At 40.2% G+C, this 23,542-nt stretch overlaps 1 protein-coding gene across 4 annotated transcripts in view; it reads left to right on the top strand.

Moving 5' to 3' along the window:
- The window catches only part of LOC124038255 (cGMP-dependent protein kinase 1-like), a 181,692-nt gene extending 159,232 nt beyond the window's left edge, over positions 1 to 22,460 (top strand). For all 4 annotated transcript variants that reach the window (XM_046353886.1, XM_046353883.1, XM_046353884.1 and 1 more), the window contains 12 exons: positions 1,081 to 1,175; positions 13,357 to 13,422; positions 15,514 to 15,588; positions 18,462 to 18,558; positions 20,146 to 20,285; positions 20,377 to 20,466; positions 20,607 to 20,748; positions 20,865 to 21,028; positions 21,127 to 21,249; positions 21,344 to 21,406; positions 21,861 to 21,927; positions 22,016 to 22,460. In XM_046353886.1, the coding sequence (XP_046209842.1) occupies positions 1,081 to 1,175; positions 13,357 to 13,422; positions 15,514 to 15,588; positions 18,462 to 18,558; positions 20,146 to 20,285; positions 20,377 to 20,466; positions 20,607 to 20,748; positions 20,865 to 21,028; positions 21,127 to 21,249; positions 21,344 to 21,406; positions 21,861 to 21,927; positions 22,016 to 22,114 (1,221 nt within the window). In that variant the 3' untranslated portion in view covers positions 22,115 to 22,460. The remainder of the gene's footprint in view (positions 1 to 1,080; positions 1,176 to 13,356; positions 13,423 to 15,513; positions 15,589 to 18,461; positions 18,559 to 20,145; positions 20,286 to 20,376; positions 20,467 to 20,606; positions 20,749 to 20,864; positions 21,029 to 21,126; positions 21,250 to 21,343; positions 21,407 to 21,860; positions 21,928 to 22,015) is intronic.
- The last annotated feature ends 1,082 nt before the right edge of the window (positions 22,461 to 23,542 follow it).

The following is a 23,542-nucleotide window of genomic DNA, read 5'->3' as shown; positions in this document are numbered from 1 at the left end:
ATTTGTAAGTCGCTCTGGATAAGAGCGTCTGCTAAATGACTTAAATGTAATGTAAATGTAATTATTAAGACATTATTATTTTTCGTCTTTAATGAAAAACATGGATTGTCACTGCTATGATCATCATCATCATTAACATAATTAGAAAGCAAATTATCAGACACCGCAATATTGATCAACCAGTCATGTGTTGTGTGGTCTGGTGCAGTACTGAAAGTGGTTAGAGATGGTGGTAGAGATCCAGAGCTCTCAGCAAGACATGTCACTTTCTGTCCCAACCAAGGAGCCAAATAAGGTCAACAACTCACCCTATTCAAATGATCAAGATGTACTGTATCTGTCTGTCTCTACTAGTAGAACAAACATATCTCTCTCTCTCTCTCTCTCTCTCTCTCTCTCTCTCTCTCTCTCTCTCTCTCTCTCTCTCTCTCTCTCTCTCTCTCTCTCTCTCTCTCTCTCTCTCTCTCTCTCTCTCTCTCTCCCATTATCCCATTATCCTTCCCTGTCCACATTCATCTATCCTTCTCTCTCTCAATCCCTCTGTTTCTTTTCCTGGCTCTTCCTTTCCCTTTCTGTCCTCCAGATCATATTACAAGTTGAATTATCGCACTGTCCTTTAGATTTATTCAGAGTGATTATGTATTCCTGGAGGACGTGATGTCATACCTGAATACAACAGGCTAATGAATAAAGAGAGAGGCCTTAATTAAGCCAAACGACCTTCTTTATCTTGGACATCCATTTCTCAGTTGTCAGCTAGCTAATGACCTGGTCAGTGGCTCCTCACAGACCATAGCACCAAGATGTCCATATAAAATGTAGAAAGATTTAGCATGCACAGAGATGTCCATCACCCCCTGCTCTACATCAGCCTCACTCTGATGTTTAATAATGTACTGATTAGTGAACCGTACAGTTACAGAAATGTACATTACAGAAGGGTTTTATGTACAGTGTAGCGCACGGCTTATCACATTGATGGCTGAGATTGAGTCTGTCCCGTAGGTTCCTTCCCTCAGAATGTGTGATTGCTCACTCCCCCTCATGGATTTAAACTGGTACCCACACCCCTGTGTCCAGGTGAATGTGACCAGGGAAGACAAGTCCAACGGGGATCCTGTCTACCTCCGCAGCATGGGGAAAGGAGACTGGTTTGGAGAGAAGGCCCTGCAGGGGTAAGACTGATAAACCCTCTACCCACACCTCTCTCTCCCTCTCCTTGCCCTCCTCTCTTTTTTCTCTTTACCTCCCTCCCTCTCTTTCCTTAATCTATCTTTCTTTCTCTCTCTACCTCTACCCTCTGTCGCTCCCTTTCAATCTCTTTCCCTCTTCTTCTTTCTCCTTGATAGCTGCTCTGTGGCAATGAATGCTAAGAGATGCATTATTTCATAATTGTGACGAGATAGCATGTTGTGTGCATTCTCCCCATTAACCACATGCATCTCATGAATCTCCCTCCTGACACAATGTGAAGTGCCTTGAGAACCAAATCTATTGGCACACTTGCACTATTGGCACCCTCTGTTTTTTTTCAGAATGTTCTGTTTTTTTTTTCTTTTCAAAACTAGTTGAATGGCATTTTTACTCTAGGCACATGTATGTACCAGAGTTGTAAATCAAACAAATACATGTGTAAACACCAAAAGTGTTCAATTTAATCTTATTTTACAATAAATAAATTGTGAAATAGTGAAGTGGTGAATAGCAAAGAAAATTGCACCGACTTTTTTGCACTGCTTCTATGCACACTCACGGGACTCTACTCACACACTCAAACATCCTACACACACACACACACACACACACACACACACACACACACACACACACACACACACACACACACACACACACACACACACACACACACACACACACACACACACACACACACACACACACACACACACACACACACACACACACACACACACTACATATGCTCACACATACAAAACTTTGCCTTATTGACAGCTTTGCACACTCTTGGAATTTTCTCAACCAGCTTCATGAAGTAGTCACCTGGATGCGTTTGAGCCAGTCATATGTGTTGTGACCAAGTCCATATTATGGCAAGAATAGCTCAAATAAGGAAAGACAATCCATCATTACTTTAAGGAAAGACAATCCATCATTACTTTAAGACATGAAGGTCAGTCAATCGAAAAAATGTCAGGAACTTTACATTTTTCTTAAAGTGCAGTCACAAAAACCATCAAGCGCTATGAGGAAACAGGCTCTCATGAGGACCTCCACAGGAAATGAAGACCACAGGAAATGAAGACCCAGAGTTACCTCTGCTGCAGAGGATAAGTTCATTAGAGTTTACCAGCCTCAGAAATAGGCAATTAACTACACCTCTGATTGGAGCACAAATAAATGCTTAACAGAGTTCAGACACATGTCAACATCAACTGTTCAGAGGAGACTGTGTGAAACCACTACTAAAGGACACCATTAAGAAGAAGAGACTTGCTTGGACCAAGAAACATGAGCAATGGACATTAGACCGGTGGAAATCTGTCCTTTGGTCTGATGAGTCCAAATTTTAGATTTTTGGTCCCAACCGTCGTGTCTTTGTGAGACGCAGAGTAGGTGAACGGATGATCTCCACATGTGTGGTTCCTACCGTGAAGCATGGAGGAGGAGGAGTGATGGTGTGGGGTTGCTTAGCTGGTGACACTGTCTGTGATTTATTTAGAATTCAAGGCACACTTGACCAACATGGCTACCACAGCATTCTTCAGCGATATGCCATCCCATATGGTTTGCGTTTAGTGGGACTATCATTTGTTTTTCAACAGCACAATGACCCAAATCACACCTCCAGTCTTTGTAAGGGCTATTTGACCAAGAAGGAGAGTGCTGAGTGCTGCATCAGATGACCTGGCCTCCACAGTCACCCATCCTCAACCCAATTGAGATGTTTGGGATGAGTTGGATCACAGAGTGAAGGAAAAGCAGCCAACAAGTGCTCAACATATGTGGGAACTCCTTCATGACTGTTGAAAAAGCATTCCAGGTGACTACCTCCTCAAACTGGTTGTGAGAAGGTCAAGAGTGTGCAAAGCTGTCATCAAGTCAAAGGGTGGCTACTTTGAAGAATCTAAAATCTAAACTATATTTTGATTGGTTTAATTTTTCTTTTGGTTACCACATGATTCATATGTGTTATTTCATAGTTTTGAAGTCATCACTATTATTCTACAATGTATAAAATAGTCTAAATAAAGAAAAACCCAGGAATGAGTAGTTGTGTCCAAACTTTTGACTGGTATTGTATATTTGACCTTACTGCTATTAGCCCATACAAATGCATTGAATAGTAGACTCACTACATGGAACAACAGATAGTCCCCCCCCAAAATCTAAACAAAGTTTGTTCTGTAGTGTGTGTCCTATATCTGAGAGATATTAGAAAAATAGTTGTTGTTAATTTCTTTACTATCAAATTAGGAGAGACAAATTTATCACACAAATCAGAGTTATACTTTCTTGACACTACCCATCCCGGTACCGGGAAAATTGTCATCAGCAACCGCTGAATAGCATAGTGCCACAGTCAAATAATATTACAAAAAAATATTCAAATTCATGATATCACAAGTGCAATATTGCAAAACACAGCTTAGCCTTTTGTTAATCCACATGTTGTCTCAGATTTTGAAATTATGCTTTACACCGAAAGCAATAAAAGTGTTTGTGTAAGTTTATCGATAGCATAACATAACATTATGTACACTAAGCATTAAGTAGCTAGGTCACGAAAATCCTAAAAGCAATCAATTTTTGTTTTAACCTTTGATGATCTTCAGATGTTTTCACTCACGAGACTCCCAGTTACTCATCAAATGTTCCTTTTGTTCCATAAAGATTATTTTTTTATACCCAAAATACCGACGTTTGTTTGTCGCGTTATGTTCAGAAATCCACAGGAAAGAGCGGTCACTACAATGCAGACGTATATTCCAAATAATATCCATAATGTCCACAGAAACATGTCAAACTTTTTTATAATCAATCCTCAAGTTGTTTTTAAAATATGCATTCAATAATACATCAACAGAGTGTGAGGCTTTTTCAATAACAGCGGGAGAAACATTGGCCGCTCTACTCAGTTGTGCAAAACTCACTCTGAGAGCCACCACCTATCCAATTACCCAATGTGATCCTTCACGCTCATTTTTCAAAATAAAAGCCTGAAACTATGGCTAAAGACTGTTGACACCTTAGGGAAGCCATAGAAAAAAGGAATCATCTGGTTGATATCTCTTTAAATGGAGGATAGGCATGCATAGGAACAGAGAAGTTTCAAAATAAAAGGCACTTCCTGATTGGCTTTTCCTCAGGCTTTCGCCTGCAATATCAGTTCTGTTATACTCACAGACAATATTTTTACAGTTTTGGAAACGTTAGAATGTTTTCTATCCTAATCTGACAATTATATGCATATTCTAGTTTCTGGGGCTGAGAAATAGGCAGTTTCAAATGGGTATGTTTTTTTAGCCAAAAACGAAAATACTGCCCCCTACACGCAAAAGGTTAAACTAAATATTTATTAACCTATTAATAAGGGAGCAGGTCACTACAGCACACACAGATAAAGTGAATCGATTGAGTGCTTTGTGATAATGATGGCTGGTTGACGAATCACCCTCAGATGCTTCGTTGAGAGCCCTGAGACAAAGGTAGAAAGGTCTTTTATATCTAAGATACACCCCCTTCAGTTTTCAAGACAAAAAACAGATGTATGAAATGGGTTCCAAGGTTAAGATTTGTATGAAAGATACTTATAATTCACAGCAGACAGCATCTGCTGTAAAAACTGTTCTCATTGTGTAGAGACCAGGGTCTGGGCCCCGAATTCTTCTCTCCTTGGTACCTTATAGAACAGACACATTAACTCATGCTATGGAATGCGGTCTCTTTAGGTTTATCACCCAAAGACATCATAAATCTTCTGTCAGTGTTAAATCTCGCAGAGGCCCATCCTCAGTAGAACATACACTGATGTGTGTTCTAACAACCCCTTATTCTGTTGCATAAAACAACAATTTGATGCAATAACAGTATTATAACATAATCTTGTAGTTTCTCTCACATTCCCCCATTTTGAGAGTCCTCTCAAACTAAAAGGAAATTACCAATTTGTCTGGGGAGGTCATGATAAACAGTCACCTGCACAAGCCCATGAAGAAAAACAAAATATGCATATAGTTTATACGATTCAAGGCAATATCTTCATAGATGGTGAAAATCAAATATTTAATGCATAATGCAGTGCATTCCACAATGGAGTTTAATAATAAATAAGCTTTAGTTATCTATTACACTCCAATGGATCAGCATGGTGGAAATAACTATTTCCATCCCAGAAACTAGAATTAGCATATCTTATTGAACAAATCCAGGTAGTGACTCCTGGTTTAAGTAAAATGTATTCTGTTGGTGCCTAATGAACATGACCCAAGACAAGCATCATGATTCTACTATTTACACGTCAATGCCTATAGATCAAATAGATTAGGATCAGTTTCACTCTCTGGATCAGAGTTCCCCTCCCCATTCACCAGGGCATGCTGAGAATAGTGTCAACATCTTTAGTTCCAACAGTAATCAAAACAATCAATCCATACATTAATTGCTTCACTCGTGTTGTTATTAACATACTAAACTCAAACCAATCATTCAGTTTTAAAAACTATTCAGTTTCCAAATCATAATCAAAATCCAATTAATTACCCTACCAAAAATTAGGATGACATTGCTCAGTGATAGGTCCAATCACTCAAAACCCTCAAAACCCTCAATTTAACACACATCGGCATTGGCAGAATGTACATTTATATTCACATACAGTATAATAATCCTATATTTCCAGTATTAACTTTCCTATAATGATTATAATTACAGATCAGTATCCTAATGCATTCTTAATCTAAATTACTATAATTTTAGCAGTGTGTAGACCTCTACAATTAACCTGATACCCCAATATAAACCATTTGACCAAGCCCCCCCACAACACAACGTGCCATTGGAACACATGAGTGATGGTTGCTGAAAGTGGGCCTCTGTATGCCTGTGTAGATATTCCATAAAAAAAATCTGCCAATAACTGCACAATAACTCACGACTGTAATGGTCCAGGTTACCAAATGGCTCAGTGACTCAAGTTTGCATCTCAATGTGAAAAACAAAACAGTCTGCATGTTCCTCACAAAGAGGGCGACTGATGCCAATGAGCCAGATATCTATGTGTAAGCGGAGAAATTCCAGGTGGTATCCTATTTTAAGTATTTTAAGTATCTTGGCATCATACTTGATTTCAACCTCTCTTTTAAAAAGCAGGTGAAAAAGGTAACTCAAATAACCAGATTCAACCTAGCAAATTTACGAAATATACAAATTTGTTTGACTACAGAGGTAGCAAAACTGTACTTCAAATCTATGATACTCCCCAACTTAACATACTGCTTGACTAGTTGGGCCCAAGCTTGCTGTACAACATTAAAGTCCATTCAGTCTGTCTACAAATAGTGCTTGATAGGAAGCCCATTAGCCATCATCACTGTTACATCCTCAGGAAGCATGAGCTCATGAGTTGGACGCATGTCTTGTATTCAAGATCCTAAATGGCCTGGCTCCCCCTCCACTCAGTACTTTTGTTAAACAGAAAACATAAACCTATGGCAGAAGATCCACAAGTCTGCCATGGGAGGTGACTGTAAAGTTCCCTTAAGGAAAAGCACCTTTAGTCAGCCTGCTTTCTCTGTAAGAGCTTCCCATGTCTGGAAAGCCCTGCCATCAGACACACACAACTGTACAACCTATCACACCTTAAAACAAACATGAAGACATGGCTAGAGGCCAATCAGACTAGTGAAAATAATCCCTAGCTGTGTATTGCTACTTTCCATGTTTTGAGGTGTGGAAACACCTTGTTGCTTTTATGTATTTTGTTTTGTTGCTTTTTGCATGCTATGTGTTGCTTTTTCTATGTTGCTCCGCGTGTGCTTACTGTTCGTTGATAGTCTGCATTGTTATTGTAATTGTTTTTAATAACCTGACCAGGGACTGCGGTTGAAAATTAACCGGCTGGCTAAAACCCGCAGTCAACGAGATTAGCAGTCAACGAGTTCATTGACTAGGAAACAGATCTTAACAGATATTGCACTTTTTAATAAAAGCGGATTATGTTTTCTTATGTAACACATTTCAATTACTTTACTACATCACATTAACTCCACAATGATTAGTTTGATGGATAACCTAGGCTTTGTACGACCTTATAAGTTAGGTCGAGATTCCATCTTAATTCGCTCTAACTTTATGGAAAACGTTTTATTCAATAAATATAGCAACTCCTCTCATACTGGGCCTTTAGGGCAGTTCTATTTCAAATATAGTGCCCGGATGGAGAAAATCCAATAAGCGTTTTATAGTTACATCGTTAGGGTAAGTTAACCAAAAGTGGACACACTCCAATCAGTTTCTGAGACAATTGCCCAGACTTTGAAGACAGTTTAATAATGCTTAAACCTCATCTATATCAAATGATCCATTAAAGGGACACAAAACCTACATACGTCTACGTATGGGTTGTTTAAGTTGCATCGCATCCCAGTATTACTTTATCAAATCTCTAGTAGTCGATTATACACACATACAATTTATCATATTTCCATATCTTCACAGAATTCATATAGAATGTTAGAAATTCTTAGGTACTCACATCAACCAATTCATTGGCTCAGAAATCTCCCAGTGGAAAAAAACCTGGAAGGTTCCCAGACACTGCCTTGCTGGTCATAGGAAAAATGCTCTTCACATTCTCCCGACTTCCAGAAATTATAGACTTGCCTCTACTTTCTAAAATAGCATCCCTCTCTCAATACCACCCGGAGATATTATGTAATGGGCAGTGATGGATGGAATCCCAAAACAACATTTTATCAACACTTATTAACCAACTTATTACCACGCTCACACAGCTCTCATATCACATTCACACAGTACTGTTCCCAAACACACTTAAAACCTCTTAGGGATAGCCACCTTTTTTTCAATTTTCGCCTAAATGACATACCCGAATCTAACTGCCTGTAGCTCAGGCCCTGAAGCAAGGATATGCATATTATTGGTACCATTTGAAAGGAAACACTTTGAAGGTTGTGGAAATGTGAATTGAATGTAGGAGAATATAACACAGTAGATCTGGTTGAAGAAAATACAAAGAAAAAACAACCAGTCTCTTTCTACCACCATCTTTGAAATGCAAGAGAAAGGTCATCGTTCCAGCCATCACTCTGGTTTTAGTGTCCACAAGATGGCAGCAGTGTATGTGCAAAATTTCAGATGTGTAACTTGAAGAATGACTGACCTACAAGACTTAGTGTGAAGTCCATTTGGACAAATTGTGAAGGAGACATTTGCATTCAAATTCAATTTTTCTGCAAGAATATCGTCAAATCTGTATACTTGGACCTTGATTTAGCTTTCCAAGTATTTGTAGCCATATTATAAGTTCAACATTTGCAAACAACCAGTGTTCATAACTCTGAATATCCTTATAATCATTGTCCAAAATGAAAATCATGCTGTCGTACAAGGTTAATACCTACATTTTACGACATAGCCAATGAGCTGGGCAACCATGTAAATATATTTGACAAAGATACAGCCTTTCAAGTGAATTACCGCCTACGTCATCGGCGTACCATGTAGGCATCGCTCTCTGACCAAATATGGTGTCATATAGGATATACTACAAACCCTAATGAAATAGTGAAGTCTTGTTACCTTCTAGGATCTATGAGGAATAGATATGAACGTGATTTGACTCGTTCAAACAATGTTTAGGTTGAGATTTTCGCAGATTCCTTTTTTTGCAATTGAACGAGTGGAAATACAAAATCGATCGTGCGTGCTATATGGATCTTTTAGGGAAATGAAAATAGCCTTTTGTTAACAACACTGTCATCTCAGATTTTCAAAATATGCTTTTGAACCATAGCTAAACAATCATGTGTGTAAGAGTATTGATAGCTTAGCATAGCATTAAGCCTGGCCTTCAGCATGCAACATTTTCACAAAAACAAGAAAAGCATTCAAATAAAATAATTTACCATTGAAGAACTTTAGATGTTTTCAATGAGGAGACTCTCAGTTAGATAGCAAATGTTCCGTTTTTCCCAAAATTATTTGTTCATCACGTTTGGGTAAGAAAAAAAAAGAAAATTAAGTCATTACAACGCAAACTTTTTTTCCAAATTAACTCCATAATATCGACAGAAACATGGCAAACGTTGTTTAGAATCAATCCTCAAGGTGTTTTTCACATATCTATCGATGATAAATCATTCGTGGCAGTTTGGTTTCTCCTTTGAAGAAATGGACCTGGAGATTACGCAATAATTCTGACGCAGGACACCGGGCGGACACCTGGTAAATGTATTCTCTTATGGTCAATCTTCCAATGATATGCCTACAAATACGTCACAATGCTGCAGACAACTTGGGGAAACGACAGAAAGTGCATGCTCATTCCTGGCGCATTCACAGCCATATAAGGAGACATTGGAACACAGCGCTTTCAGAATCTGGGGCATTTCCTGTATGAAATTTCATCTTGGTTTCGCCTGTAGCATTAGTTCTGGGGCACTCACAGATAATATCTTTGCAGTTTTGGAAACGTCAGAGTTTTTTCTTTCCAAAGCATCTTTTCGTGACAAAATATCTTGTTTATAACGGGAACGTTTTTTATCCAAAAATTAAAAGATTGCCCCCTATCTCGAAGAAGTTAACTTATCTACTTATTATTATTTATCTCAGGCTCACACAAACCTTTCATGATCATCAGGATTGATCAAATACTCACTCAGAACATTACTAAATAGCCATCCACACAGGATTGGTCAGACCACTCACACAGAACATAATTGAAAGGTTACCCACACAGAGTCAACCTACCGCGTCCACACAGAACACTTTTATAAAACACTCACACAGAGTATCCCAGGGCATACCTGGCTGCATATTTAAAATAATTGGATTTCACCACTTCTGAGGGTCACTTAGACACTTTTCTGAACAAGGTTTTTATTTCTCCAGTAGGGCTTCACCAAGTACCGTGTTTCACACAGAACCCACAGTCACCCTGGCCCATCGCCCCTACAGACCGCATCAATCCCCACTGTGATCATTTCAGTGTTAGGACGGCTCTAAGCCGACTGCAACCAACCATTGATAGGTGTCTTTGAGTCGACTAACTTTCAGATCATCTGTCACGCATAGGTGTAATAGGTGGCAGGGAAGTCAGGCGCAGGAGAGTCAAATGGAGTTTAAATATGGAGTCTTTTAATAAAGTTCCACGAGTATGCTCCATAACAATAAATGCACAAACAAAACATGGGTACGAAGACCCGACGCGCACCTATACAAACAATCACACTACACTGACAACAAATCAATCTCTGACAAAGACATGAGGGGAAACAGAGGGTTAAATACACAACAGGTAATGAATGGGATTGAAAACAGGTGTGTGGGAAGACAAGACAAAACCAATGGAAAATGAAAAAAGGATCAATGATGGCTAGAAGACCGGTGACGTTGAACGCCGAGCACCGCCCGAACAAGGAGAGGTAACGACTTCGGCAGAAGTCGTGAGATCATCCTCCACTGACTCAGCACTGTTTATGCCTTCAAGGTGCCCCCTCGCACAGGAATACACACTCAGAGCCTACGTAACAGAGGCTTTTCTTAAAAACTTGACTTTGCGTGTTTCGCTGAACTCTTACTTTTTAAAAAAAAATAACGTTTGATTTGATACTATAACCTAGGAAGAGAGTGTATCATGTACATTCATCTCGTTAATAGATGTTCTAGGAAAAGGGAAACACTTTTTTTGTGTCCCTGATAGGTCAGCACAATATCTGATGTCATATTCTTCTTACCATTGAGCTCCCATTTGAGGTCTAGATTCATCAACAGTTCAGACAATGTGTTCTATGCTGCACCGTTCTGTCCTTCCTTCGGGTGTGTGTGTGTGTGTGTGTGTGTGTGTGTGTGTGTGTGTGTGTGTGTGTGTGTGTGTGTGTGTGTGTGTGTGTGTGTGTGTGTGTGTGTGTGTGTGTGTGTGTGTGTGTGTGTGTGTGTGTGTGTGTGTGTGTGTGTGTGTGTGTGTGTGTGTGTGTGTGTGTGTGTGTGAGTGCATTCATGTGTGTGGGTGGATTGGAGTGTCAGTAGAGGATGAGAGATTTTTAAAGAGTGTGGTTTCGTTGACAGAAAATGGAAACAATTTGATTGTTGCTGGTCTCAGACCCCACCCCAGTCTGTATTTCCATAAACCCCTCCTTGGGACACCGGAGCACCATCCAATTACCAGTTGAATTAAAACGTTCAAATGTAAATGAACACCGCCGGCCGGCTCTCTGCTGTGCTGCTCTAAAGGACATTTCAGAAACATGCAGCTGCTCTCTCTCTCTGTCTCTCTCTTTCTCTCTCTCTCCCTCTCTCGCTCTCTCGTTCTATGTCCCTCTCTCTCTCACTCTGTGTCTCTCTCGCTCTTTTTTTTACAAGCAAATGTGAAGATGCAAATAAATGATTTGAAGAGGTTAAAAACAGACAGCAGAAATTGTTATTCAACTACGGTTGTCAGTATCAACAATTTGACAGCAACAAAATAAATGAACAGGATCCACTAAGGTCCACGATTTCTATCCCACCCGCCGGGCTGTATTGGGTTGTTGGTGTCTTAATGAAAAGGAATCACCATGGTGTGTAAATAATACCTTTTTATGAGGCAAATTAGCACAGCTGGCAGCTTAGTCTCTGTGTGTATGTAGTAGTTAGGGTAAAGGGCTCTGTTCATTGTCTGAGATAGAAAGCAATAAGGGACTCACAGGGATATCATGTGTGTGCATGTGTGTGTGTTTGTGTGCATTTTCTTCAACATGGAAAAGGACCAATAAATGTACCCAGTCCTTTTGAGACAGGTGTATCTGCCAAAACACTGTTGACAACAGTACCACAATGGCATAGGGGCTATATTTGGCACATAGTCACAATTCACACTGAGCAGGTGTTTAGGCAGGTACTAGTATGTACCACTCAGGGACTGGATTTGGTTCACTTAATATCCTCCTCCTACCCCTTCAGCCTCCCTCCTCCACATGCCTTGTGCATACCCATGTGAGAAAAGCCCCATCTCTCTTTACCCCATATTTACCCCAGCACTCCGAAATGATTGACTATTTTCCTCTCCTCTCCTCTCCTCTCTTTTCCACTGGAGAAACCCTTTCGTTTCCAGCAGCTGTGACCTTTTCAGATAGGGAGTGTGTGTGTGTGTGTGTGTGTGTGTGTGTGTGTGTGTGTGTGTGTGTGTGTGTGTGTGTGTGTGTGTGTGTGTGTGTGTGTGTGTGTGTGTGTGTGTGTGTGTGTGTGTGTGTGTGTGTGTGTGTGTGTGTGTGTGTGTGTGTGTGTGTGTGTGTGTGTGTGTGTGTATGTTTGGAAAGTGGGTGGTGGTGGTGGTGGGGGGGTGTATAAGGAGGCTGGATGGCATGAGGAGGACTTGTCACCTTGGTCCATGTGAAATAAGTTGCGTAGCTGCGAATACATATGGGTCATTCCTCCCCTGCTTTGACACTAGAGTGCGACACTAGAGTGTGACTTCACTGACATGTCAACAGCTCTAATGGTGGTATGCATTCTCACCGGTCTGGAGTAGAGCTTGATTACATTCTTGTTTTTTACTGTATTTAGTGTATGCTCGTCTTTTGGCAACAGGGTTTTCCTGTTATGAATTTGGATGAAGTAGAATAGGTTTCATTGTGTCTTAGAGTGGTATCACTTGACTCTGAGATCTGCAAGTGTGTGTAGACAGCTTGCATGGACAGCAACAAGTGTAGATTTGACTGTGCACAGTGATACAGTCTGTGTGTGAGGACCTAGTCTAGATGGCTTTAGAGTCCAGGGATGACTAAGACTCTGAGAGCGACTGGGCAGATAAATCCTCGGAAGAAGAGGATATTGATGATACAGAGTGAAACTGGTTATACTTTTGTTACCATTACCTGTCGCTGATGTCCATGTATTTGTCAAAACAAAGCTTTATAATTATATGATGAAATGTTTCTATGGGAAAGTCTGTGTTTTTTTATGTGTCAAATTATAAATGATATTGATTGTAAAGCTGTTTTTTTAATGATTTATCAAAATTAGGAACAAATTGTTTTTTATTGTGTAATAACTATTTTTCATTTGAAACATAATCCAAGTCTTTAATGTTTGATCAAATAAAGTGCTGCTGTATTCTGTGTAATGTGTGTTACTAATGATGTATGTGTGTTCCAGGGAGGACATCAGATCAGCAAACGTCATCGCTGCAGAGACCGTGACATGTCTGGTCATTGACAGAGAGTGAGTGTTCAAAACATCCTCAGTACCTACTTTTGTATTCTGAAATTCTTTTGATAATTTGGTCTACAATATCACATAGCAAATGCCATTTAGCAGACACTGTTATCCAAAGTGACTTACAGTCATGCGTGCATACATTCTTTGTATCAGTGGCCCTGGGAATCAAACCCACAATCCTGACATTGCCAACACCATGCTCTACCAACTGAACCATACAGGACCACTTATTGAATTAATCACATTATTTCAAAATAAATGAATGTTGATCTACAAGATATGTACAGTAAGTGGCATTATTCATTGAGAGTCTAAGCTGTGGGGGTTCTACTAAGCGAACATATGGAATTAAATGGTCGTACCATTTATCTTTTTGTTCTTGAATTTTAGGACCCCTTTAGGTATCATTTAAAAAAATAATTAAAACATTATTTGATGAAACATTGAATTTGGCCTTACTGCTATTATCCAATAGATATGTACTGCATAACAGATTCATCCATGGAAAAGCATATAGTCAACGTTTTTGAGTGTCCTATATCTGAGAGATGTGAGAAAGATCAGGATTTTCTTTTTTTACCCATGTAAAAAAAAACAATAATTGGGACACTAAACTACATCCACGTATACTGTACTTCTATCAATTTTTTAAACAGGAACCGGGCTACCATCAGACGAGTCTTGTGAGGCTTGTGGGTGCCCTAGGTCAAAACATGTACGTGTTCGTGAGAGTCTCACCTTTCCATAGAGGGGTCATTTTAGTGTTTAGCCCAAACTTCTCGGACGCTACAGGCGTTTTCGTGAAAAGACAGTCTCTCGGGATGTCTCATGGTCTGATAAACAATGCAATAGCTTGGCCACCTTCCATGCAGATGCGGCAGGCCGCCATTAGTGGATGCGGTAGATTGAGATGCAGCCCATGTAAAAAATCACCTTTAGTTTAAACAGATGGATTTTGATGGGGATTTTTTTATGATGCTAATGACATTTTCCCGCGGGTGTGCAGGCGTTGGCTTTCAGTTAAACAAGGTCTCATTATTAAATCATGGTCTGTCATTGTGTCACCACTAACATCATGCAGGATATGAGTTTGCTGTAATGCAAGAGCAAGGCTGGGTGATATCAGTTGAGCCCCTGTAATGGAGTAGGCCTCTAATGGGCAACCCTGTGTCTTAGTGAGTGAGTCATCTGAATGAGAGTGGTGATTATTATGTTCTGTCTCTCTGTCTGTGACTCCAAATGCTCTCTCACCTCAAATAGCCAGCTTACCATATATGTTACCATATATGTTGGTTTGGAGCCAGAGTGAGGGAGAGGTTACGGGTGGCAGGCAGCCTGCTATTTTTCTGGAAGGAAGGAGAGGGAAGAGAGGGAAGAAAAGAGAAAAAGAATAAGAGTCAAGGGATAATGGTGAGAAGGAAATTCCAGCACAGATGTGCGTGCTTGCATGCGTGTGCGCTCCTGTGTGTATTTTTGGGAAGAAGATTTAACCTTGTCAGCCAGGGTTGTCAGCTGGTGTTTCAGCTGTAAACATCTCAATTTCAATCATTTGTTATCAATATTATGCATCATCTTCATATTCATGTGTATTAGCTTAATGATTTATGGGTCGAGGTTTCAAGCACATCCAAATAGAGATGATATGTGTAGGGATCCGGTTATTATAAGGTAAACAGATGGTCTTGGGGTCTTGTAAAGTGAGACCAAGTGGTTATCACTTCAAACAACAACCTTATAAAGGTTTATTGAACATTCATAAAGGTTTCATATGTACTATAAATATGCAATACACTGCTGCACTAGATGAGTCATATGGAGAATAAGTGTCTATCTATATAGGGATATCTTTAGATACCTGCTTATTAAGTATGTGCTATCAATCACAAATACCAAGGGGCTGTTATGCCACAGTTAATGGACCAAAACACCAATTAGCAATGTTTTTGTCATTTAGACAACTGGTGTGATTACTTAAAGAGGCAACAATACATACAGTATATATCAAGATATAACAGCTTCTTCAATGGAATGGGATCAATGTCTTGAACACATATAACATTTCTCACAAACACTGTTTCAATTCCTGTGCTGCAGCTCATTCAAGCACCTGATTGGAGGGTTGGAGGAGGTGTCCAGTAAAGGCTGTGAGGATGCTGAGGTCAAGGCGAGGTAAATCGCATTTATTTACTCATTTTGATAGCTGGCCTTACTTGGCTTTGAGGTTTGGTCGACCTAAGGTCTGTTACAAAACAACGCAATTCTCTGGTGACAGACCAGGAAGTGAAAGTTGTGACCTCTACCGCACCCCTTGGAGGAACCAATCTGTCATCTGTAACCGTGGAAGCAGGAGCATAGCACCAGACACCAGGCACCATAGTAAAGGGGCACCTTGGTGCTGTGGTGTGTTGTTGTTGGCATAAAAGGATGCCAGCTCAGAACAGGGTAATCTTGTGAGACAAATTGAGGAGAAACAAAAACCGTGGTTTAAACCATAAACTGTGGATTAAACATGGTTTCATGACAGCTTTGGGAACTCTTTTGGTAGTATTTCGTTCTTTGTTGAAAGTCAGTATGGGAAATTTAAATCTGTTTTCGTAAACCTTACATACAGTTATTTTGTGTACCTCATAGTGTATGGTACATTTGAAATGTCAGCCTCTCAAACTGAAATGTATTTTTGGGGGAAGTATAAATCAAAATAACTGTTCACTGTTATGCTTACTTCCTGGAAAAAGGTTGATAATGGAGAGAGAGACTGGTGTTGGTCACTGTCATGAGGCCTCCGTTTGAGACTGACAGTGAATGGAGTCTGTCCTGAAACCTACTGGACAATATGTTGTATCATGTTCAATATGATACATTGTTAATGTCTTTCAGAATAATTCCATCCCAGGTTGTGCAGTTGGACTGAAGGTTGTTGTATACAATACAAAATGTTGTGTTCTATTGTTGTATGTCATAAAAGATCTCATCTCTCAAAATGAATTTGTCTAGAAACAGAAACAGGGGGGTGCATGTATTTGTTTCATCACACTTGTATAGAATAACTAATTGTTTTTCAGAATATCTGCAATTCTCTGCAATTCTACACATGTTAATGAATTTATTCTTACTTTCATTCTCAACTGCAGAAATAATAGTTTGGTTTAGCTGTTGCAGTCTTTTACCTGTGAATGTAATGGTACAAGTTTGCCATCTAGTGGCCATTAACTAGTCTTACAACATCAAATGAGCTATTGACTGAGGTAGGGCTGAATTGAGCTATTGCGCATCCCTCCTCAGGGCACTTGGTCAGGAAAAATTCCTGGCCTCAACCATCACCCCTTGACTTGTGACACTCTTGACAGGGAGAGGAGACAACTGGGTAGTTCTACCTCAAAAAGCACAAGGAAGAGGATTTTGACAACCACCATCTCAGATTGTTCTGAAATAGCTTGCTGCAACATTATTTTGTTGAAATTAAATTTGATCCCTGGAAAATAAAGCTCATTGATTACATCCAAATTGGCCATTTTAATTTATAGGATTCATAGCATATTAAAAAAATATAGAAATAAAAATCAAATATTCAACCTTTCTTTGACTAGGCAAGTCAGTTAAAAACAAATTCTTATTTACAATGACAGCCTACCCCGGCCAAACCCCCCCTTCCTTAACCCGGACGACTCTGGGCCAATTGTGCTCTGCCCTATGCAACTCCCAATCACGGGAGGTTGTAATACAGCCCGGGATCGAACACGGGTCTGTAGTGACTTCTCTAGCACTGTGATGCAGTGCGTTAGGCCACTACGACACTCAGGATCCATACAAGTAGTATTGAGCTGCGGCTCAGAGTAGTGTTTCAGCATCCTATGTAATGTGTTCCCAGTGATTTTGGTGATGTTTTTTCCCCCTGTTCAGAGAAATGAGTAATTAAAGTTGTTGGGTTTATATCCCATCCTACATCCTGATATTACCAGGTTTGTCTGACCACTAGATGGTGCTGTTCCTGCTATTTTTTTTTTTAAGAATCCCCCCAAACTCCTCAATGTTTAAGGGATAGTTCACCCAAATTACAAAATGACATTGGTTTACTAACCCTGTTAGCAGACTATTGGCAAGGTATGACAGCAACCTATGCTTTGTTTTTTTGGGTCACTGTTTCAGATGCTAACTTTTTAGCACTTGTGGCACAAATCAATGCAAGTCAATGGTACCTACTGTATTTTAGCATTTTCACGCTTCATGTTCAAATCATCCTAAAGTATCTTAATAAAATGCATTTTGTAACACAATTAATGTTACTTATAGATGATTTGGATATGAAGCCTGAAAATGCTAATATAGGTACCATTTGTGGGGTGGGGTAGTGGGGAAGTGAACAAAACCAACGCATGTAATACCTTGTCCATAGACTTCTTACATGGTAAGGAAATAATATGCAATTTGAAATTTCAGTGAAAATCCCTTTAACATTCAAAGGATTCTTCAAACTATACGTTTTGTATCACCTAATAGCAGGAACAGCACCATCTAGTGGTCAGACGAACCTGGTAATATCAGGATGTAGGATGGGACAGAAACCCAACATATTCAATTATTAATTTCTCTGAACATGGGAAAAAAACAAATTCACAAGGAATTAGGACCATTTCTTTGGATTCCTAATGTCTTACTCATTGTTCGATTTGTTTTTTTTGGTCCAAATAGGATGTTAGGTACTATATTTATTGAAAATTATATGTATCCTATAAATTCAAATGACAATTTTGTGTGCAATCAATTAGCTTAATTTCTCAGGGAACAGAGACCGAAGGTGTTGAAGATCCTCTGGTTTGGTTGACCCAGAAACCTTTTATCCTGAGGTCTCGGGCCTATATATGTACTGATTCTCCCAATCACACCATTGAGCTGATAAGGTCCACTGGATTAAACAATAAACAAGAGAAGACACTGGGAGTTGGGGATATCGGCGACTGGGCATGTGGAAAATGGCCCTGTGTCTTGGATGAGGGGAGGGTGACAGTTCAATTGAATTAACATGTCCTTGTCTTTACCTGTAGGTACGAAGCAGAGAATTCTTTCTTCTCCAACCTCAATCTGGTTGACTTCAACATCATCGACACACTGGGGGTTGGTGGCTTTGGCCGTGTAGAGCTGGTAGGAACCACAGCTGCCAATTGCAGGTCTCCTGACCTAATATCAAGCTATAGCTTTACGAAAGGTGCCTTATATAGACCTGTGTTGAATGTTGAATAAACTGTCATTTGAACTTCCTCTGCCAGTTGTCCATGTGGGTGGTCCTTATGCAAAAAATATGAGAGAAAATATCCACAGAAAAGTATAATTAAACCAACTTTTTTTAATGCTGTTACTACCATTGAGATCTCTGTTACCTGGCACATGCGCAAAACCGTGCAAACACCTGCATGTGCTTGATTAGTATACATGCATCGCAAGCATATATTTACAATGTGTGTGCCTACCTCAGGTGAACAAACAAACCTTCTGTATTTAGAAGTCGGTTTAATGACACTTTCCTGTGGATATTTTGTTTCACATTTCCAACGGCATAACGACGGATTTAGTGGACAAATGGCAAAGTTCAAATGAAGTTTATTTAACATTCTGACTTGTAAAGGGATTGTTCACTCTTCTGGAATCTACTTTAGTGAAGAGTGTGGGACGTCCACACTTGGAAGCGTAAGAGGCTAAGCTGCCACTTTACAGTGCCATTGGAAAGTATTCAGACCCCTTGACTTTTCCACATTTTGTTACGTTACAGCCTTATTCTAAAATTGATTACATATAATTGTCCCCCCTCATCAACACAATCAACACAATCTACACAATATCCCATAATGACAAAGAAAAACAGGGTTTTAGAAAGCTTTGCTAGTTTATAGAATATAAAAAACTGAAATATGACATTTACAGAAGTAGTTAGACCCTTTACTCAGTACTTTATTGAAGCACCTTTGGCAGCGATTACAGCATCAAATCTTCTTGTGTATGACGCTACAAGCTTCGCACACATGTATTTGGGGTGCTGACAATGATCATGTGTCCAGCTCTGTCAGAGTGACCATCTGGTTCTTGGTCTCCTCCCTGACCAAGGCCCTTCTTCCCCGATTGCACAGTTTGGTCGGGCGGCCAGCTCTAGTAAGGGTCTTGGTCGTTCCAAACTTCTTCCATTTAAGAACGATGGAGGCCACTGTGTTCTTGTGGACCTTCAATGCCGCATAATTTTTTTGCCGTCCCTTACCCAGATCTGTGCCTCAGCACAATCTTGTCTTTATGGACAATTCCTTCAACCTCATGGCATGGTTTTTGCTATGACATGCACTGTCAACTGTGGGACCTTATATAGACAGGTGTGTGCCTTTCAAACTCATGTTCAATCAATTGAATTTACCACAGGTGGACTACAATGAAGTTGTAGAATCATCTCAAGGATGATCAATGGAAACAGGATGCACCTGAGCTCAACGTAGAGTCTGAATACTTATGTAAATAAGGTATTTCTAACAACCTGTTTTCACTTTGTCATTATGGCGTATTGTGTGTAGATTGCTGAGGAAAAACATCTATTTAATCCATTTTAGAATAAGGCTGTAACACAACAAAATGTGGAAAGAGTCAAGGGGTCTGAATAGTTTCTGAAGGCACTGTACATTGTATTGCATTGATGTTTAATTTAACCATTGCTTAGAGCTGACAGAGCTCTCCTCTCTCCTGTGTCGACAGGTTCAGCTGAAAAGTGATGAGGTGAAGACGTTTGCCATGAAGATCCTGAAGAAGCGTCACATTGTGGACACGCGGCAGCAAGACCATATCCGCTCTGAGAAACTCATCATGCAGGAGGCCCACTCTGACTTCATTGTCAGGTAGAGACATGCATGCAACGCCTTTCCACAGACACACTTTTCATTCACAGTCAATCCTACAGAGGACACACCCTCTGTGTTTTGTATTCAGACTGTACAGGACGTTTAAGGACAGTAAGTACCTCTACATGCTGATGGAGGCTTGTCTGGGAGGAGAGCTGTGGACCATTCTTAGAGACCGGTGAGCCTTAAATGGTCAATATTTAAACTAATGTCATTGTGCCCATATGTGTTTCAGTGAGACTATGGAAGATCTGGCCGATGTGTGCCTGTCAAAAATGTGACTTATTTTAAAGAGGTCATTGTCACTTCCTTTTCCAGGGGTTCGTTTGAGGATTCAACCACAAGGTTCTACACAGCGTGTGTGGTGGAAGCATTCGCCTACCTACATTCCAAAGGCATCATCTACAGAGACCTTAAACCAGAGAACCTTATACTGGACCACAAGGGCTATGCCAAGCTAGTAAGAGACACACAACATTGTGGATTCAAAGCTTGATGACCTAAACCTCTAACCCTTTGAACGATTAACACTGCAGGTTACCTCTTAAGAATGTATTTCACATGTCCTTTGTATAGGTGGACTTTGGCTTTGCCAAGAAGATCGAGTTTGGGAAGAAAACGTGGACGTTCTGTGGAACACCAGAATACGTGGCACCAGAGATCATTCTGAACAAAGGCCATGACATTTCAGCTGACTACTGGTCTCTAGGAATCCTCATGTTTGAGCTCCTCACCGGCAGGTACAGACAAACCTGATCATCTTCAATGGAAGTGGAAGGCCAGATGCTAACTGAGAAAGGTATACATGTGAGTGTCTATCTCCACCCCTGTCTTCCAGCCCTCCCTTCTCTGGCCCTGATCCCATGAAGACATATAACATCATCTTGAGGGGCATTGACATGATCGAATTTCCAAAGAAGATCACCAAAAACGCTGCCAACTTAATAAAAAAACTATGCAGGTGAGTCGCAGACCATTTTGTCCACCCTCAACAATTACTGTTTAATGTAATTTTAGTGTTAACAAGAGTATTAATGATGATGTGTCCATTTTAGGGACAATCCTTCGGAAAGACTAGGAAACTTGAAAAACGGTGTCAAAGACATCCAAAAGCACAAGTAAGTTCATGGATAGCCATATTATTCTACTCATCTTCCCACATTTATATATTTAAAGTAACTATTTAGTGTTTCCAGATTTCTATGAGATATGACCTGTAATTAATTACAAGATGAGTTAAATAGTTTTCCTTCTAGAAAAATAGAAACTAAGTATGTTAAAAAGCAATTTTTCTTTTTTGGAATGGTGTGGGCGTAGCCCAGAAAACAGAATGGTGTTGGCGTATACCAGTCTTTAGCAATATTAATGCAAGTAGACAGCTGTTTGGCCAGCTCATCCTCCTCAGGAGAATGACATCATCCTCTATGAGGAAATAGAAAGCATTTTTTTAAACAGTCTGTTTGAGATAGAAGTTTGAGGTGGGATTATATTTTTTTATTTTATTTATGCTTTGTCAGCAACATTAGAGATTTTCACTGGACAGTTTCTTTAACAATTTCTATACATTTCCAGATGGTTTGAGGGCTTTAACTGGGAAGGTCTCAGAAAAGGAACGCTGACACCCCCTGTCATCCCTAATGTAAGTCACAAACCAACATTTCATCAACAAGCTGCTTTCTTCAGGGTTTCAAGTGGCTCAATACTGTCTGTCTTTTTCTGTCAATCAGGTGATATCACCAATGGACACGAGTAACTTTGACAACTTCCCAGAGGACAAGGAAGACCCACCCCCAGATGACAATTCTGGCTGGGACAACGATTTTTAAAATGTCACCCCCACCCCCAAAACCAAATTATCTTATGTCATTGGCCTGGACGCCAACTTCAGGATATAGCTGAATTCTAAAGACTGTGGAGAGTGGAGAGAGGGGAAGTGGAGAGGGGAGTAGAGGAAGAGGACAAAAAAACGCCCTGGGTCAGCAATATGTATTTGCTACATGTGGCTCTGGCACTAGCATGTAATGACCATAGTACTTTCGCAGGGTTCTCACACATATGCACATGCAAGCAAATACACAAACACACACACACATGCGCACACACGCACACACACACACACACACACACACACACACACACACACACACACACACACACACACACACACACACACACACACACACACACACACACACACACACACACACACACACACACACACACACACACACACACACACACACACACACACACACACACCAAACCAAACTCACACAGAAACACACGAGGCAAGTCCTGGAGCTAAAACAATGCCTATTTATTTAGCAGAGAGGGTGTGTGAGAATGAGAGTATGTACAATATACATCCCAAAATAAAGGAAACACCAACATAAAGTGTCTTAATAGGGTGTTGGTCTACAACAAGCCAGAACAGCTTCAATGCACCTTGGCATTGATTCCACAAGTGTCTGTTGGAGGGATGTGACATCATTCTTCTACGAAAAATTCCATAATATGGGGTTTTGTTGATGGTGGTGGAAAATGCTCCAGAATCTCACATAAGTGTTCAATTGCGTTGAGATCTGGTGACTGAGACAACCATGTCCCGAGTGGCGCAGCGGTCTAAGGCACTGCATCTCAGTGCTAGAGGTGTCACTACAGTCACCCGGTTTAGAATCCAGGCTGTATCACAACCGGACGTGATTTGAGTCCCATAGGGCGGTGCACAATTGGCCGAGCGTCGTCCGTGTTTGGCCGGTGTAGGCCATCATTGTAAATAAGAATTTGTTCTTAACTGACTTGCCTAGCTAAATAAAAATAAATAAATATAGTTTACATCATTTTCATGCTTATCAAACCAGTCAATGACCAGTCATGCCCTGTGGATGGGGGCATTGTCATCCTATGGGGGCATAGCCATGGTCTGCAAAATAATGTCCTCCCCAGCATTTATATACATGACCCTAAGAATGACGGGATTTTAATTGCTTAATTATCTCAGGGACCACACCTGTGTGGAAGCACCTGGTTTCAATATACTTTGCATCCTTCATTTATTCAAGTGTTCCCATGATTTTGTCAGTAACTTGTATATGAGAGTATGTGAGTGTAAGAACACTACAAGAACCTTTAAAACAAGTCAAATTTAGTATAGGGTGGAATATTAGTTTTCTGTTGCTGCCACGTAGCTGCACTGCTCCTAAAAGGTTGGACAGACAGACGAGCTGGGCAGGCTGGGTCCATGTTTGGAAGGC

The sequence above is a fragment of the Oncorhynchus gorbuscha genome, linkage group LG06, assembly GCF_021184085.1.
Source record: "Oncorhynchus gorbuscha isolate QuinsamMale2020 ecotype Even-year linkage group LG06, OgorEven_v1.0, whole genome shotgun sequence".
In the NCBI taxonomy this organism is placed as follows: domain Eukaryota; kingdom Metazoa; phylum Chordata; class Actinopteri; order Salmoniformes; family Salmonidae; genus Oncorhynchus; species Oncorhynchus gorbuscha.
The sequence above is the reverse complement of the archived record's forward strand: the minus strand, read 5'-3'. Positions and strand labels throughout refer to the sequence as shown.